This window comes from Kogia breviceps, chromosome 20 (assembly GCF_026419965.1).
Source record: "Kogia breviceps isolate mKogBre1 chromosome 20, mKogBre1 haplotype 1, whole genome shotgun sequence".
In the NCBI taxonomy this organism is placed as follows: Eukaryota; Metazoa; Chordata; class Mammalia; order Artiodactyla; family Physeteridae; genus Kogia; species Kogia breviceps.
Genome location: NC_081329.1, coordinates 5,306,565 through 5,325,150, shown reverse-complemented (window position 1 = coordinate 5,325,150; position 18,586 = coordinate 5,306,565). Strand labels below are relative to the sequence as shown.

The following is an 18,586-nucleotide window of genomic DNA, read 5'->3' as shown; positions in this document are numbered from 1 at the left end:
TAGTATAAAAGAGAGAAAAAAGAGGCTTACTAATTAATATAAACAGCACATCACAGAAGCTTCCATCCCCGTGATAAGCATTCTGCCAATTGATTGAAAGGTTCTGTTCCTATAGGGGCTGCTGTAGCTCCTAGAATAGTTCACTGCTTCCTTCTGTCAAAGATCTTTGTGAAGAAAAGGACCTTCCTTAGATTTGCCTGAAGCGTTGGCTTCTGTTGACACAACTCATCTTAAGAAGCTCTCGACGTTACCTACTTTCACCAGATCCCCGCTTCCGTCATTTCCTTAGTCACTACCAAATAAAGCTTCCAGACTCTCCTGTATTTTCAAAACTCTCCATGGGTCCCACAGGGCTCTTGGGAACCTAACCAAGGTCAGGCCATGAGTGATTAGCTTTTTCAGGAGATTGAACACAGAGTCAAGAGAATAAAGAAACGTATTATTTGACTGTTTATCCAAATCTAATCCTTTTCTCTGGATGTTTCTCTAGCTGAGCTTCAGAAGACTTGTTTCTAAAATCCTTTCCTAAGGAACTATATTTTATGGTTTAAAAATTATTCTCATAATTTTCTAAACCTTTCCCAAGAAGTCATCGATTTCATCAGGGCTCTTGTTAATTTCTTTTACTAAATATTACCTATCCAGAAAGGTAAGATTAAACAAGGAAGTCTCTGCAGGTAGAAATTCTAATTAAACTCTCTAAGGCTTCAAAAATGCAGGAAAACGAATAGAGTTTTGTTGGAAATTGACAAGCATATCATGGGATTCAGCATTAGTAATACTCATCTTGGAAGTCAAATGACACTATTAATGAGATAGCATAAAAACGTGAATAATTCCACTTGAAGAAATTTTTCCAAATATGAATTTTAAATGACCAAGAATATATGAAATATCATCAGTCTTTCGGATATCACTGCTTTTGTTTCCCTTCAGTAAAAATATGGGGCATGGCAGCAAGCAGGAGGCATTTTTTTAAATCAAACTAAATTGTTTGCTTAACACCAAGTAAAACATGATTTTCCTTCCCCACAACTCAGTAGCAACAGGAAAGATGACTCTTTTTTTTGATGGCTTAAGTAAAGTTATTTATGGAAGTGGGCCAGGTTTTCTATGGGCCTATGTATAATAGTAATCATCATTCAGAATAAATTTTGTTGATGGGCATGACGTGTAAATAAATAATATCAGGCCTATTAGTAGCGTGGCTCTTTTCTTTCTAGTGAGGAAAACATATTACGAAGTAGATTCGCCGTTCCTACAGAATTTATGAGAAAGAATTCTTACTCGTCATGGTGAATTATGTTTAACTGTACCTTTAGAGTTATTTTTGTTCATTCTCTAGTAATTAAACCGATGTTGTATTTTCAACACTACTAGGTGCAGATGTTGAATAAATGGTTGTTGAATTGAATTAAAAAATACGTTCTTCAGCCCAACTACAGATAAGACACCCCTTTAATTTACTTACTATTGAAACATATCCAAGACTGGGTGACCGTATCCCTTTCGAGTGGCAAGAGGTGGTGGCATCGCTTCTTCAAAGCCCATTAGACAGGCGCTCTTCTGGGTTCCTTTTCCATGTTTCTGATAGGTTTCATAGAGTCAAAAGAATGTTCTCCAGCTTGCTTCATGTGAATTTCTTTAAGTGGACTGCCACCATTACCTGTATTGGGTGTAATATTTAAATAAACAAAATTAAAATCCATTTGTGGTTATTAAATATGAATACGACCATCTGTGTTTCTAACATACCAGACATACGCAGAACGATTGGCAACAGGCTGAGTACATGTTAGTCTAAATGCCTGGTAAACAGAATATTTAAAGCACGCATTACAGTAGTCGGAAATACAAAACCCGAATGCCACCATCTCCAAAAGGCATCGGTAGAGCCTAAAAATACCCAGGGCTTATTTTGGTGCATCTGATACTGAATATGACTCAACTATTTTTAGATGTTGCTTCAGAAAGCAGGTGAGGCAACAATGCCGTGATTTTTTTTTTTTTTTTTTTGCGGTACGCGGGCCTCTCACTGTCGTGGCCTCTCCCCTTGCGGAGCACAGGCTCCGGACGCGCAGGCTCAGCGGCCACGGCTCACGGGCCCAGCCGCTCGGCGGCACGTGGGATCCTCCCGGACCGGGGCACGAACCCGCGTCCCCTGCATCGGCAGGCGGACCCTCAACCACTGCGCCACCAGGGAAGCCGGTGCCGTGATTTTAATAGTGCTTAGATTTGGCAAATATACAGAATTCATAATTCGGTTTCTAGAATTCTGCACTGAGGCATCCAAGCTGGCCACCAGACTCTTTAGGTGACTCAGTTCTAACATGAGGGGCCAGCGACAACTAAGAAATCTACATTCCCTTGGCGCATTATTTTGCTAGATGCTAGATTTAGGTAAACAAAGAGGAACTTTAAGTGTTTAAAAAAAAAAAAGGGTAACAACCTTTCTTACAATTAATTTTTGCCACTCTATTTGATAATTAGAAGCTTTTCAGATGAACAGCCTGTGATTTCAGTACCATTATGTGCAATTTTGGTATATGTTGTCAACCATTTAAACATGTAAAAACCATTCTTAACTTGCAGGCTATACCAAAAAGTCAGGCAGAGGCTGACTTTGGCCCGTGTTTGGCTACAGTTGGCTGTGGTGTTATGTGCTTTCTGAGTGAACAGGATTTAAACTCGTGGCTTCTTGTAAAACAAGCGATGGGGAAGCCCAGGGGTGGGGGTTGTCTGTATCCGCCTTAGGACGGGTTCCTCATCCAGCTGCTACAGGACTGAGTTCTGAGCTCAGCCCACGAGCCTCCCCTGTTTCAGACGCACTTTTTAAAGCTGAAGTCGGAGTTGAAATGGCTCCTATAGTAGCGGGCGGGGAGACGCTGGCCTGGGAGTGTCCCCTGGTGCAACCGGTTCTTAGAGGACAGCATGTGTCTGCCACCCATTCCAGAGCACACACATCAACCTACTGCACCGTTCTCGACTGAATGCCTAGACCAACATTTGAACTAGCTTGAAATTTTAAACAAACAACATAAAACAAAAACATCATTTTTAACAAGTGAAAAAACTTTTTAAAAACTTACAACACACGGGAGCAACTCTTTCCTTCGAAACGACTGAATTACATTTGCACCCAGAGGCTTGGGCAGGACCATGTCTGAAAGTCGATTCTCCCACTGTTGGTTTGACCTCAAACCATTCTATAAAATGTAAACAAAAATTCTTTCTTAAAAATTCACTATGGCCATGGTCAAAATACGACACCACAATTTTAAATTAAGAAAATTATTTAGACATCTGTTGTATCATATTCCTGAGAGCAGTGTGGATCCGTAGGTTAATAACCCTCTCCACTGTGGTTCACATCTCTGATGCACAAAATAGTTGCTTTAAAAAAGTTACTTTGGGCTTCCCTGGTGGCGCAGTGGTTGAGAATCCGCCTGCCGATGCAGGAGACACGGGTTCGTGCCCTGGTCCGGGAAGATCCCACATGCCGCGGAGCAACTAAGCCCGTGAGCCATGGCCGCTGAGCCTGTGCGTCCGGAGCCTGTGCTCCGCAACGGGAGAGGCCACAACAGTGAGAGGCCCGCATACCGCAAAAAAAAAAAAAAAAAAAAAAAAAAAAAAAAAAAAAAAAAAAAAAAAAAAAAAAGTTACTTTAAAGACAGTATCCCTATGTTCCTGTTAGTCTTTTGTTAAGCTTTTTAAAAAAAAATTCAGCCAATTTATTTTTTATTTTATTTTAAAAAATTTGTTGCCACACAGCATGTGGGATCTTAGTTCCCTCACCAGAGATCGAACCCACACCCCCTGCATTGGAAGCACGGAGTCTTAACCACTGGAAGTCCCAATAAGCTTTCATTCAATAGTAATATATGTACAGAAAAATGAACAAATCGTATGTTTACAGGTTGATGAATTTTTGGAGTGAATACATACCTGGGATGCCATCACCCAGATCCAGAAATAGCATAGTGCTAGCACCCCAAAATCCCTTCCTGTCTCTCCCATACAGTACCCTAAAACTAAAACTCTGTCTTGACTTCTGTCATCACAGGTTAGCTTTACATGTTTTTATATTTCATATAAATAAAACCATACAGTAGCTATTTCATTTCGCAAACATTTTTATACTATAAAAATAGTGACAAAATTATTTTCCATGTTTCCCGTATTTCTTATTGACTAATTCTATCAACTGCAGCACTTGGGCATCAGTTTCACTGTGCTTCTAACGATCACCTACTCCTCAGCAGCTCACCCTCACTGAGGCTGGAAGACGTGTCTAAGGTCATTTCTGCTCGTCAGCCGTGCCCTGTTTATGCTTAGACACCACCCTGGTCAGTAACATTCCCAGAACTGTGATGATCACAATTAATTACTTTGGCTGCTTAAAATCAGCAGTCTCAGAAATCAACACTGGTGATAACAGAATTCTGTTCCAGAACCGGAAGTGTTGCAGTGTCCATGGCTAAAGAGAAAATGTGCTCCAAAGAAGACAGCAGGGATAGGTTAGCTTTGCACCAAGATGGACATTTAACGTGATGACTAAATGGAATGGCTGTGCTTCGTTCCAGGAATTCCGACAAGACCCGGGGAGTGGAAGTAACAGTGAGATAGATTAAATGTAAGCAAATATTCGGTATAAAAAATAATGATACCTGACTTTGCGGTGTTAAAAAAATAACTCGACAAAACGAAAGTGCTGAACAACAAAAGAACTGAAGTGGGGAGGGGGCTGATAGGGAATGGTCAGTGTCCTACTGTTGTAAGGTCCTTACAGTTTGAGGAAGAGAATAAAGATATTACTCTTAGACTAAGATAAATATGCATGTTAAAATTTCTAGCATAGCACTCAAGAGAGTAGAAATTTATAATTTTCCAAATTAGTAGGGAGGAAAAAAGTCTTTGGATAAAAGTTCAGTCCAAAAGAAGAAGAAAAATAGGTAAGACAAAAACAAGAAACAGAGAACAAATTAAAAGCACAAAATAATATGATAGATGTGAATACATATATGGTAATAAGTATGACTGAATTAATAACAATAAAAGTCGCAGTAGATGAAATTACAACAGTCTATGAATTAGGGCACAGTGGCAGGCTTTTCTTTCATCTGTGCTCAAGAAGAGCCTTCTTAAGCTTGGAAGAACCCAGTTGACTATTTCCAAGAAAACTTACTTGGATTCAGTTTTCTGCTCAATTTTCTTTGCAACATGTGTAAAAAGAAGAGGAACTCTACTTTACGTTCATTGTTGAGCTTGTTCGGATTGCCTATTAATTCTGATAACCGAATGTTATCTTTAATAGACTTTGAAGCTGTCGATCTGGGGACCAGGGGCAACTGCATCTGGTAACTGTAGTCTGTGAAATTCACAAGGTCATCCTGGATACTTTTAATTCTGGAAATAAAAAAAATAAATATTGGTGACAAGCCCCATTTTAGTAATAACATTTATATTATCAAAAGTTTCATATTATATTACTAGAAAATTCCAAATAACTCACTCTCGATGTGTTAACAAGGTGTACACCTCCTGTATCAATATTTCAGGTACTCCGGCTTTACAATGAATTGTTCCGTGGATTAGTTCTTTAGGTAATCTAAGTTTTTTTCTTGCCAGGAACTGTAATAGTAGAAAGAGAATACTTTCTTCACCATACTTCTTATGGTGATAAGAAGAAGTTCTATAAAAATCTCCAATTACTGTGAATTCACTTTAATCTCCCTTTAATCCTCAACTAATATTTTGAGGTTTAACATGTTAATTATTAAAAGTTATTATTACTCAGCAAGAAAATCAACCATTATATCCCACTCCAATTTGAAATGAGTATGTCAGTTTCACAGGTGACTCATGACATAAACTTTAATAACCTTCTTTTCAATACAAGGAAACAAGCTGCCTACCCAGCTGCATTGCGTCCTAAAACACAGCCACACACGCATATACAGAGAAATCCACGACCTCAAGAATACACCTCTTCAAACATAAACTTTTCAACAGTTAAAAGTGTCATTGATTGCTAATTTACCTTTTCCAACTGCGCCCAGTTATCCAACTTGACTTTTAAAGAAGTTCCATTTTTAAAGGATGACAACGTAAGGTCCCAGGGGTAGTGTACAGTGAATATTTCTGCTATCAGGAAGCCATTTGAAAAATCCCTGATCCATAACAGTAAGAAAATAAAATAAAATGCAGTTACTTACACAGTTTGTGATTATGGTTCATTAACACCAATTTAATATACTACACTCACAGCAACTTACAGAATTTTGTTGTACCATTGCTCCAAGGAGCACCTGCTATGGAATAGCTTTTGGGTAAGATGACACACACCAAAGGCCATGGTGTTCTTTTTATGAACCCCAAACTATTAATTTGTATCGAACCTGCATTTTAACAAGATGCCCATGTGATACCTAGGTACACTGAAATTTTCAGGCGTGTCTTTCTGGAGGAATACTGAAATTAGTAAACCAGAGTCCTTGCCTGCAACAAAGTCATTATTTTTATGGAATTTAGTTTGCAATCCCAGAGCAAATATTAACTGCCACTAGTATTAATGTCCAATGTCTCTGAAGAAAGAGCCTGGACTCTTTTACTTTTTTTGTAGTCACCAAAGCAGTCTGTATTAGCTTAAGTCTATGTAATGATTGACTGACTGACCGATTGAGTGAAAGGCTCCATCCTATTTTTTAGGTCAGCTCCCTAAGAAAGCAAGGAGAGAGGGAGAGGGAGAGAGAGAGAGAGAGAGAGAGAGAGAGAGAGAGAGTGTGTGTGTGTGTGTGTGTGTGTGTGTGTGTGGTGAGAGAGAGAGTGTGTGTGTGTGTGTGTGTGGTGAGAGAGAGAGAGTGTGTGTGTGTGTGGTGAGAGAGAGAGAGAGAGAGAGAGAGAGAGAGAGAGAGAGAGAGTGTGTGTGTGTGTGTGTGTGTGTGTGTGTGTGTGTGTGTGTGTGTGTGCGGTGAGTGGGGGCAAACCCAGGAAAAAGCCCCTTCGTGGACCCCGGGGCTGCTCTGTTCCGACCGAGGCTCCCGCCAGGCGGCGGGGGCCGGCCGTGCTCCAGCACCTGCTGATGTTTCTGGGGAAGAAGCTGAGATCCAGGCCCTGGAGCCAGCGCAGAACCGACGGAGACACGCGGGAGCTCTTCGGGGGATGCGGATAGACCAGACACTTCTTAGGCTTCCCTCGCATGGGAGCGGCTGGACGTGGCGCAGGTGACGGTGACTTGGGTACCGTCGTCAGTGCCAAAAGCTCCGCTCCCAGACCGGCGGCAGCCATGGCGCTTTCTGAGTTTCTATGGCGTCACCGGAAACGGGGCCTCGTCGGGGGCGGGGCCTCGTCGGGGGCGGGGCCTCGGCGCGGGCGGGGCCTCGGCGCGGGCGCCCTGGGCCTTGCGGGTCCTCCAGTTTGGGGTCTTGCGGCTCCGGGTTGGTGGACGCGCTTCCCTGGCCTCCCATGAGGACTTGGTTCCGGAAGCTTAAGCCTTGGGCGGAGCTTTCAATCTCCGTTTTAATTGGCGTGAAGAATAACCGATTTAGAGCCCGCCCTTGAATATCGTGGTTTCTGCCCCGTCGAAGGCCTAGTTTCAGTCAAGCAGTTGGAGGAGGTTGTGAGGACCTTTCAGAGGACAAAGACAGTTTGTGTTTGGAAACTGGAAACGATAGGGTTTTGTTCCAAAATGCCAATGAAAAAAAATCTTCAAAATTAAAACGAATAGATGCTTTAATGGCTACAAAATTTAACGTACGTATTTCCTTAATTATTACGCTGTGTTCATAAAAATTACATATTTGAAAGCGATTTGTAAATTCGATTTTCACACTTCACAAAAATGCCCCAGTAGGCATGATTCGTTCATTCATTCGAAAAACATTTATTGAGTCCTTACTAGACCCTGAGCTAGTCACTTGGGATTTATCAGTGAACAGTACAGAGGGGAAGAAAAAAGGATTGCAGAGCAGGGACAGACAATTATAAATTAAATATTTACATAGCAGAGTTGTTAACATCCTTTAAAAAGTCTTAAAGTAAAAAAAAAAAAAATGTGGTTCGTAATACACATTATTGTGCAAGATAAAATATGGGATAGATCTTGAGAGTGGAGCTATATAATATTTTATTGAATGTGTATTCATAGACATGTTTATTAGTCAAGTAAACCAATGTGAGTCTGCCCGTGGTGAAAAAGAAAAACAAAAACGGAGCTATACAGGTGTTTTTCCTTTGCCCAATCTGTTTTTCATGGATGATTCATTCACTTGGTGAACTTTTTTTTTGAGGAATTCTTATTCGGTGCTTTGCTATGCACTAGGTCTTCACTATTCAATATGGTAGCCACTAGCCCCACGTGGCTGTTCCGATTTAAATTTAAATAAATGTCAATAAAATAAAGTGAGTAACACTGGCTACATTTCAACTGCTTAGTAGTCACATGGGGCTTCCGGCCACCACATTGTACAACTCAGATACCGCAGTGTCACTGCAGAAAGATCTGTTGGGCAGCTGTGCACTAGATTATTTATAGAAGGTGCAGAGATATAAATACCTGAAAAAAAGATCATGCACCCTGAAAAGCTCTGCCATGGTAAAAATATATTAGTATCAGCGAGGAAGCAAATAATTTGGCCTGAGGGACTGTAGGAGTCCTCTCAGAGGAGGTGACCTTTGATGTGAATCTTATAAGGCAGTATTTTGAACTGGTTAAGGAAGAGGCTTTGGAGCACCAGGTCTAGTTTTTATCAGTTATGTGACTTTGGGCAAGTAATTTAACCAGTTTTATTTGTAAAAGATGGAAATAAATAGGGTATACCTCACAGGGTTGTGTTGAAGGATTAAATTAACAAGTTAAATGAGTGAAGAGCCTGGAACAGTGTACACACATAGGGCTCAGTAAGTTTAAATGATATTTCTAAGACGATCATGGAAATCTGTGGAATGAAGAGGGGAAGGGACAGTCCCACACAGAGTGACTAGTGTTAGCAGAAGCAGACAGGATCTATGATATGATCGTTTTTATGAGTTTTAAGGAATAACAACCCATTAAGGTCAGAGAAAGTGTTTAGGCTTTGGCATGTGGGGCTACCCCAAGATTTCGGTGCTGATGGCTAGAGAGGTAAGTTAAGGCTATAGATTGGGGCTTGACTGAGAACAGTCTTTCTAAGGAGTTAGAATTTTTTCCTGTAGCAAATGTGCCAACTGTGAAGCAAATAGGTCTCTGTTTCAAATACACCCTTCTAGGTTCTGCCCCATAGAGTTTGGAACTCGGAACGGTAGTTTCTCCTTTGCTGAGTTGTATTAAATCCTGCCACTAGGGGGAACTAGAGAGCGACCAGGAGGCCAGAGGAAAGGAGAAGGGCTGTTTGGATGACGGTCACCACGGCAACAAAGCTCCACCGGGCAGGGGTAGTTGGTGCCAGCGTCCAGGTTGGGTTTTTTGGGTTTGTTTTAGTTTGTTTGTTTTGCATTCCCGGCGCAGGTTTCATCGTGCTCCCTCAGAGGTTTCAGCGACCACTGAGAAGCGCTCAGAACTCCAAGCCCCAGATTTTTCTCTAGGACGGTGCCTCTGAGCTCCTTAAGCATCAGTATCTGCTGTATACGCTGCCCCTTCAAAGGTCTGTAGGGCTTTCCCTTCAAGTTCTAGACTCTCAGAACCCCCGTTCCTTGCCTTTGCTCTCCAGCGCTAGGGGTCTGTCTCTGTTCGTTTGATGGTCTCATTTTAATTCCGTTTGACCGTTTCCTTATTTTAAATTCTTGTTGAATTCGTGCAGTTACTCTGTTTTCCTGCTGAATCATACATTGCTTCATACTCGGAGTAGCTCATCTACATGTTACCAGGGCAGCTAAAGAACCTGCTACTCCCGTTCACTGGATCCACGGTATCACGAACAGAGTGGACCAGCCGGATATTCTGTGGGATGATACGACACTCAAAAGCCTCCGCTGATCTTGCGGCAGAGAGCCAGAAAATTGATTTGACCTGAGGCAGGATGATGAACGTGCACTGCTTGCCCTGCTCAAGAAAAGCAAGCGGCTTTTTGTGGTTCTTGCAGGCTGGTAGAGAGGAGAAGAAGTACTTTGCAGATCAGTAGCAGCGTAACAGTTGCTAGGGACTGTGGCGATTTATTCCAGTAAAGATACTGAAACAGAGCAGCACCTTATGGTCCTTTTCCCCCAGGTCCTCTGCCTGCCCTTTGTCTGTGGAAAAACTATTGCCAAAGAATAAGTTTAATCAGAGAAGCGAGAAAATGCAGAAACAAAGGCAAACAGTCGAAGGAGACCAAATAATACTAGTTTAGTCATTAAGCATAATGAAAGACCTTTGGTTCCTTCTCAAGGGCTATAGATCATATTCTGAGCCGTGTCCTGTGAGCTCTCTTACAGATTCCAAGACCCACACCAGGTGGGGAAGTTAACTACGTGATGACCAGGCTGTAGCCATGACATAAGCTGCCGCAATTCCAAGAACTGGCCTCAAGGAAATGGAAACAAACCGACCCTGGAACCGAATAGTAACTATACTTAAAACAGTCAAGAGGACCAATTTCAAGATGACCGTCAGAGCTGCCTGTGCTGTTTCTGCAGGCAGCCCCTCTCTCTGCCCATAAAAGCTCTTGCCCACTGGTTGCCACTGGGGGAGCTGGCCTTTGGACACGAGTCCGCCCTCCCCTCTCCGCCCTGGTTACAGGCATCCAAAATAAAGCAAACTTTCCTTTCCGCCAGCCTGGCCTCTCCACTGGCTTTGGAGTGGCGGGCAGCCAGACCCCGCTTTCCATTCCGTTAGCTCAAATGGAAAAGCAGCTCTCACCGAAGTTACCTCCTGATGAAGTTCACTGATCCACAGTCGCCCTCTAAGAGCCAGCCAACTTTTGCGCAAGCCAACAGCCCTTGCAGTCAGCAACTGTTGTTGCCCTATGTCAACATAAGAAAAGTCAGAAGAGCTTTACTTGATATGAGTATTTTGTTGATTGAGAAGCAGATGTCAGACAGGGAGACGTCCAACAGAAAGTGCCTAGAAGCTGGCTTTCGGCAATTACAGCGCAGTTTATAAAGTGTAAATGTGTGAGTACATTCAGCCCTCTGGACCCGTGGGTTCCACATCTGTGGATCTAACCTATCTCAGATAGAAAATATTAGAAAAAATAATTCCAGAAAGTTCCAAAAGGCAAAACTTGAATTTACCTCCTGCCAGCACCTCTTTACATAGCATTTGTGTGGTATTAGGAATTATAAGTAATCTAGAGATGAGTTAAAGTATATACAGTAGGGTGTCCATAGGTTATAAGCAAATACCACTCCATTTTTTATAAGGAACTTGAGCATCCCAGGATTTTGGCATCCTCGGGCATTCCAGGGAGACTGGAACCAGATCTGCCACAGGTACTAAGGGGCGACGGTGCACTCTCTTCTATTGTGATTGGTTACTGGAAACTTACCCTTCTTCTCATTGCATAAACTCACTCACCGGTAGCCAACCAGCTAGGAAGCTGTAAGGTCACACTGACAGGGAGAAAGCTTAAAGTTTCTTTAAGGTCAGCATCAGCATTTGGGCAAGTCTGGGGAGTTCAAGTTTTAGTTAAGTGGCCAAGGGTTCTTGGTCTAGGGGCATTTTCAGCCTGTGGCCTCGCTTTTGATTTCTCAACACCACACCTCCCTTTCACGTTGGAGTTGGGGGCGTGCGGGCAGTGAGCACCGACTGCGTTCTGCTCAACCAGGGACACCTGTGCTGCTCGGGACGTAACCTGCCCCTGCCTCCGCCTGCCCACGGGGAGGTGGCGAGGCCTCCCTGATTCTGGGATCAGACAGAAGGTTCACTCAGTCCTCCATTGAGCCATGTCCTTCTACTTGGACTACGTCCATATCGAGGGGATGTTTGCAAAGAGACCTCAAGTTCTCCCTCTAGTTCTTTTAATGGGGCAAAGGAATTACCTGAGAAAGCTCCATGTGACTTAGCCAAAGAGGGAGAATCCCCTCCAGATGCATGTTACGCACTGGTGTATTTAGAGTGTCACGACCGAATCAGAACAGGTACATAATTTTCAGGGCACGGTGCAAAATAAAAATGGGCCCATTGTTCAAAAATTAAGCATTTCAAGACCACCATTAAAGCAAGCCTGGGGCCCTCTGAGTGCAGGGCTCTGAGCAGAGCTCACCTCAGTGTTACTAAAACTAGCATCTATGGCTGTGGCGACCATGTAATTTTCCTCTGCGGACACAAATCAAGAAGGAAGCTTGTGAGCTTCCTTTTAATACCTTCCTTTTTTTTTTTCCTAAGGAGAACAGAACAAAGTCCAAAATTACTGCCTTCCATTCCCCCAGACTGAGACCACTTGGCTGAGAATTAAATTGAGTCCTTCCTTTCAAAGAGTCATTTTGTACCTAAGGCCTTATGCCTTCATGTACATAATAGATACGGATCTTCCTAATAATTTGAAACGTAACAATGTAAAATGCTGGCTTTGCTTTGAGAGGGATACCTCAAAAATGTGAGATAGTTAGGAAAATACTGCTTTTCCCCCCTTACGTGTTTGAATTGTCCTGTGCCTGAGAATTACCATTTGTCCTTGGGAAGTGTAGAAGTGTGTGTGTGTGTGTGTGTGTGTGTGTGTGTGTGTGTGTGTGTGTGTGTGTGTGTGTGTGTGTGTGTGTGTGGCGCGCGCGCACGCGCATTTAACTTGCCCTCCGGGCAACGGAGAGAATGTAGGAGGACGTCTGCCCCTCCCGTTGACGGGGCGCTCCCACACCAGGGCAGCTTTGAATGTTAAGTCCTCCCAGAGTCCAGGGCAGGGCTGCGGCTTCAGAGGCCCGCGGACCATGCAGCGGCCTGAGGCCACCCACTTAGAGGGCTCTGTCCTCGGGTCCTCGGCCTGTAGAGCGGCCTCTGGGAAAGCGGGCCCGTGGTGACCCAGCCCCTCCTCCTTGTAACGACAGGGTGGGAGCGGGAACCAGGGGGGCCACAGGCAGGCTGAGTCCTGGCCCAGACGCAGCTGCTGAGGTGCCAGCGTCACTCGCAATCCCCCTGGGTCCCCCGAAGTTCAGGGCCTGCGAGATGACGTCAGGTCCCAAATGCTAGCTTGTGCCTCTTGAGGACGGGGCAAGCTAAGGATCCCGCCTTGGGCACGAGAATGATACACGGAGAGATGGAGTCATGGTGCCTTCCGTGTCCACAACACGCTTCTACTCTGCAAAAGCCCCCCACAAAGCCCCAAACTTTTCCTTTTTAAACGTCTAGTGTAGGGTGTTAATTCTATCCTGTCTGTGGTAAGGGAAGATCGGAAATAGGGTTTTCTCCGCATCTTTATCCCTTTGTTGATGTTGTTGGGGTTTTTTTCACATCTTTATTGGAGTAGAATTGCTTTACAATGGCGCGTTAGTTTCTGCTTTACAACAAAGTGAATCAGCTACACGTGTACATATATCCCCCTCTCCCTTTGGTCTAATGCAGGAGGCTGGCACCAGGATAAAGGAAGTTCGAGGGCCTATCCTGCCCTCCAGAGCAGCTGTTCCTGCAGGGAAGTGACCCTGTGCTTCCCTCCTCGCGTGTCACACATTCTCTGCCTACATCGTCACGTGGGAGGATTGTGCAGAGCCCTGCGGGAGGGAAACGTTCTCCCGTGCAGGGAGCTGTCCTGACCGCTAGCATCCCGACTCGCCACTTCTCCTCCCCTGCGTCCAGCGGGTCCTCTCCTGGTTGACATCAAGTCCTGTGCCCCCCAGCACCCCAGCCTTTCCTTCCTTGGGCCTTTGGGAACCTTCATTGTCTGGCGGGTGACTTACCAGCATGATCTGTTCGTGTTTGGGCTCAGAAACACTAGAATCGCCCATTTCTAGCAGCCGGACCTGGTCAGTTGTGCTTCTGTGACACAGAGTGAGTGTTTCCATTTAGCACAGCAATTCCAGGAGATGTTTTGTTTTATGTATGTAGGTCGTTTATATTCTCTGGAGTGCACCCCTTTTTGTTGAAATCCTAGAGCAGATGGAAAGGTAGCAAGGCCTGAATTTTCTGAATAAATTTTCCTCCTGAAAAAAGACTGAGAATGATTATTAAGGTTTTTAAGAGAGAGGGCAAACCTTAAAATAAACCAATTATAAAGAATAGGAAAGTAGAGAAATTAGAGTGAAAAAGTGGGAATTAACCCAAGGGAGAGGATACTGTTTTGAGTTGTTTGTAAATGGAGAGCCGGTCACCTGGGTTCAGGGCCATCCAGGGAAACACGATGGATACACTTAGACCTTTTCAGAAGAGGCCATCCTTTTACACTGTGTTTCTATTTACTGACTCAGAAACATCGAAAACACCCTGTGGTCACAACAATAATAGAAATTCAATACATTTTCGTACAAAATAGTGTTCAACGGTGCTTTACTCCAGTATTTATTTCACTATATTTCTTTCATCTCATATCAAATACAGGCGGTCCTGGACCTAACAAGTTTTTGACTTTACCACCATATGAAAACGACGTGCATTCGAATTTTGAATGTGGAGATGCTGTCTGATCTTCTCTTGACGCTGGGCAGCTTCAGCCCCCACGCAGCCAGCCCGCGATCACCCAGGGAAACAACTGGTATATGCTTACAACCATTCTGGACCCAGACAAACACAGTGCTTTTCACTTTCAGTATTCCATAAATTGCATGAGATAGTCCGCGCTGTGTTGTCAAATAGGCTTTGTGTTAGATGATTTTGCTCAACTGTAGGCTAATATATATGATCTGAGCACGTTTAAAGTAGGCCAGGCTGAGCTCTGATGTTCTGTGGGGAAGGTGTATTAAATGCATTTTCAACATCCGATATTTTCAACTTATGGTGGGTTGATCAGGAGGTAACCTCATACTAAGTATAGGAAGATCTGTAGTATTTTTTTGTTTTGTCTTTGTCTTTGTGGAATGTTATCCTTGGACCTTTACAGACATATATATTATAAGATTTGGCTTAGAGGACCTTCAAGGTCTAATTTTCAATCTGCACTACCCTACTCTCACTGCCTGTGATACAGTGATTTGAAAACAAGTGGTAAACAAAACTAGGACAATTGAATCATATTCTCCCATTATCTTCCATTATAAAATCAAATACTAATTAGAAGAGAAAAAAAAGTGCTTTATTCCAGGGATAAACATCCCACTTTAATATATTAACAAATACATATTTAAATTAGAACACATCTTTGATAAGACAATTGTACTCAAGCTAAGATACAAGGTACCAGCATACTAAAATTTTCAAGTGTCAATTTTTATTTTAATATTTGCTATTTACTTCTCTTATTGGCACAAGATCAATTAAGAGTGATGCCTTGCATTACTCTAATACTCCAAGATGACCTCTAGCTCAGGGACAATGCTAGTAGAACACTGTTTTATAAAAGCAGTTTTAATACATAATTATACTTAATAGGGTTACTCTATAATAAAACAACAGTTAAATGCATATTCTTCTGAGGATATTACAAATTTATTAAACTGAGATATTTTGTAAAACAGACTAAGTTAAAAGTCTCTACCCACATAGAAGACTTTTTTTTTTTTTTTTTTTTTGTGATACGCGGGCCTCTCACCGTCGTGGCCTCTCCCGTTGAGGAGCACAGGCTCCGGACGCGCAGGCTCAGCGGCCACGGCTCACGGGCCCAGCCGCTCCGCGACACGTGGGATCCTCCCGGACCGGGGCATGAACCCGCGTCCCCTGCATCGGCAGGCGGACTCTCAACCACTGCGCCACCAGGGAAGCCCTAGAAGACATTTTTTAAACAAACATGCTACAGCCTTATTTCTACTTTCGAAAATCTAAAATGATTTTTTTTAAATGCAATCTTAGTAACTTTGGGGTTACATACAATAATAGTTTATTTCCCATGGGTCTCTGAAAGTCAGCCAAGAACTAAGTTACTAGGCCCCTGGGTCATCAAAATAGTGGTCAAAATAGTTTATCAAAATTTGGTGAATTTATAACATAAAACTCATCAAAATATTTTCTTCTACTTTACACAGTGTTATAAGTATCTTGATGATCTTATTTCTAAATCTACAAAAAACTCAAATACAGTCTAAATTACAAAGAAGGCACGAAGGCTTTTTAAAAATTTTTATTTAATTTTTTAAATTCTGTTTTACATCACACTCAAGTACAGTTAAGCAGAAGAGAATAAGCCCCTGCAGGGGACACCGCTACACTAATACCTTCTTGGTGTACAGCACTCCCTTGCAGTACAGTCTATGCAGAACGCTTGCTTTGTGTAAGAAGGGTTAGAAACACCACAGTGAAGGTCCACGGATAGCGTACATTTTCTGAGTTTTCTACATTTGCTAAGTGATACCCTCTCGTCCCTTTCTTTGAAAACCCCACAATTTGACGCATTTTTCGTCTTCCATTTTCTAGAGCCTCGGGCTGCCCCGATCCCCGAAGTGTGACCCAGGGCCTCTTTATCAACGAGATATGAAGTTCATTTTCCTGGGTCCAGGTATCCCCAGCTATCAGCAGTCTCGGCACGGGGGGAAGGCTGGAGAGATACGTGTAAAAGCACAGAAGGGAAACCTTGGGACGCCACCCTTGAGAAGGAGAGGGTCTTCGGATAGTGTGAGCAGGTGTGTAATGTTCCGAAGTTCTCAGGGTGAGAGGGCAGCAGTGGCCATTTTACTCCCACCAGTTTCTGAAATAGGTCCATTTAAAGCGCTGAAGTGACCAGTGGGACCTTTGCAGGGAAGGGGCAATTTATCCTTTCTTTACTGAATTAATCATTATAATGACAAGGGTACATCTAACAGGGTGGGTTTCCTGAATGAGAGTCAACTTTATTTCAAAAAGGATATGACTTGCTCTTTTCTAAACCATACTCGTATTTTGTATTAATATAAAAAATACAGATAGTCAATTACAGAGGCCAAAATTTAAAAGCTAACACATTATTTGAAAAATATAGACCTTAAAAAATATAATATACAAATACTTTTAGTAAGGGTTCACATTTTTCTGTTTCATTCTAAAAATGAAATGGTGAATTTCTCATTTTTTTCTAAATCAACAAAGGGATATATGGGAATAGCTAGTAATATATAGGTATTTTAAACATAATATAGTTCAAAAACAGTAAAGATGCATAAAACAATAGTATGTACTAGTTAAAGTGTACTTTAACTAAAATTGCTATTTCACTTCTTCTGCGGGGTGTTCTCATATCTCTTTACCCTATCTTTAGCATATTTTAATATGAAATATACACTATGCAGATGAAATAGAAATGTTTGATTGATTTTCAAACATTTAGAATTATTTTACTGCCTTATCGATACTGTAAGAAATTCTGCAATAATGTTGGTAGCTGGAGCTGTGGGATAAGGTGTAATCTTGGTCTTCCAATGTAGTTTCTGATACAGAGTCTGCAAAGTTGGCACAGAGAGCTTGGGGTAGCTGCAAAAGACATGAAAGTATTTGTTCATGAAAATCGAAATGGAGCTTTCTATGTTGTAAGATACATGAAATCAAACCACAAAAAAACTACAGTGCTTTGCAGTAAACTAGGGGAGTATGACCATTATCCCAGGAAAATGTATATAAGCACTTGTAATGCTTTTTTTATTTATAAGACTTTATTATAATTGAGGTATAGTCTATGCCCATGCATGTTCTTTAAAACATTACAATCTTCAGGCTTATGAAATTATTGTTGCATGTAAACCTTCAAAAAATTTTCTGCTTTTAGAAGGAGATATAAATCAAAAGCCCCAAGAAGTGTTATGCACTAAAAGGGGAATTAAAAAAAATTTTTTTTTCTCAAATTAGGTTTACTATTTAAGCCAAAGCAAGTTTTACTACAGTGTCTGGACCGACCAGCCTTTAGAATTTCTGTTTTAGAACAAAGATACTTCATGATTATGTTTCTATAACATGTTATAGATAATGCATGCCTTTATAAAATGGGGCATGTTTCCAAATATTTATTAAAATATTAAACAGAATTACATATTGTTTATTGTCCGAAGCTTAACCAAAGGAACATGGAATTTAGGTAAGATGAGCCCAAAGGAAATCAAGATCATCATGATCTCTTCTTTCCAGGTGGAACCCAAGTTAAAGAATTATCTTCTTTCAAAAAATATTCCAAATGTTATGCCATTGTTATTTTACATGCCAGCAAATAGTCTTTAAATTTCATCTACCTCAGGCAAAGAAAACTTTTTAAATGCCCACATGGATTCTTCTTACCTTCGTGCTGAAGCAGTAATCTTTCCACCAAACTGCTAGAGGTCGCTACGTCGACAGGTCTCAGAAGCTCTGTGTTTTTGGCATTGATGTCCGCTCCAAATTCTAGCAGTAAGTTTACAATTTCTGTACAGGACTGTTGGGCAGCGGCGTGTAATGGGGTGTCCCAATATTTGCCTTTTTGTACGTCAGCGCCTACAGGGAAATGAGGAATGATGGTAGATGCAAACAGAATTAGTTAGATGAGTCACTGAACCTCACCAAGGCGAGGCGGGTGTGTCAGCCACGAAGAGGACCGCAACTCTCTCTGCAAGGAGTTATTTCTTTATGGATAATATACATAAACATGCATATTTCGTCTTAAAACGTGATACGGCTGGC

The 18,586-nt window shown here is 42.2% G+C and overlaps 2 protein-coding genes across 22 annotated transcripts in view; both read right to left on the bottom strand.

Moving 5' to 3' along the window:
* Nucleotides 1-14,036, bottom strand: part of SPATA4 (spermatogenesis associated 4) — a 67,305-nt gene extending 53,269 nt beyond the window's left edge. For 17 of the 19 annotated variants that reach the window (XR_010838497.1, XR_010838496.1, XR_010838499.1 and 14 more), the window contains exons 1-8: nucleotides 13,783-14,036; nucleotides 10,814-10,917; nucleotides 7,076-7,626; nucleotides 6,041-6,170; nucleotides 5,513-5,631; nucleotides 5,186-5,406; nucleotides 3,090-3,206; nucleotides 1,472-1,666 (exon numbers count right to left, since the gene is read on the bottom strand). Coding sequence is in view for 1 of the 19 variants with exons in the window: in XM_059049548.2 (XP_058905531.1) it covers nucleotides 1,551-1,666; nucleotides 3,090-3,206; nucleotides 5,186-5,406; nucleotides 5,513-5,631; nucleotides 6,041-6,170; nucleotides 7,076-7,287 (915 nt within the window). In the remaining 18 variants the exon portion in view is untranslated. Of the gene's footprint in view, nucleotides 1-1,440; nucleotides 1,667-3,089; nucleotides 3,207-5,185; nucleotides 5,407-5,512; nucleotides 5,632-6,040; nucleotides 6,171-7,075; nucleotides 7,627-10,813; nucleotides 10,918-13,782 lie in introns of those variants that run through there. The other 2 variants (XR_010838483.1, XM_059049548.2) reach the window with 2 other exon arrangements.
* Nucleotides 14,037-16,075: 2,039 nt separating this feature from the next.
* ASB5 (ankyrin repeat and SOCS box containing 5) overlaps nucleotides 16,076-18,586 on the bottom strand; it is a 70,409-nt gene continuing 67,898 nt past the window's right edge. For all 3 annotated transcript variants that reach the window (XM_059049545.2, XM_067022553.1, XM_067022554.1), the window contains 2 exons: nucleotides 18,209-18,400; nucleotides 16,076-17,413 (listed from right to left, as the gene is read on the bottom strand). In XM_059049545.2, coding sequence (XP_058905528.2) covers nucleotides 17,286-17,413; nucleotides 18,209-18,400 — 320 coding nt within the window. In that variant the 3' untranslated portion in view covers nucleotides 16,076-17,285. The remainder of the gene's footprint in view (nucleotides 17,414-18,208; nucleotides 18,401-18,586) is intronic.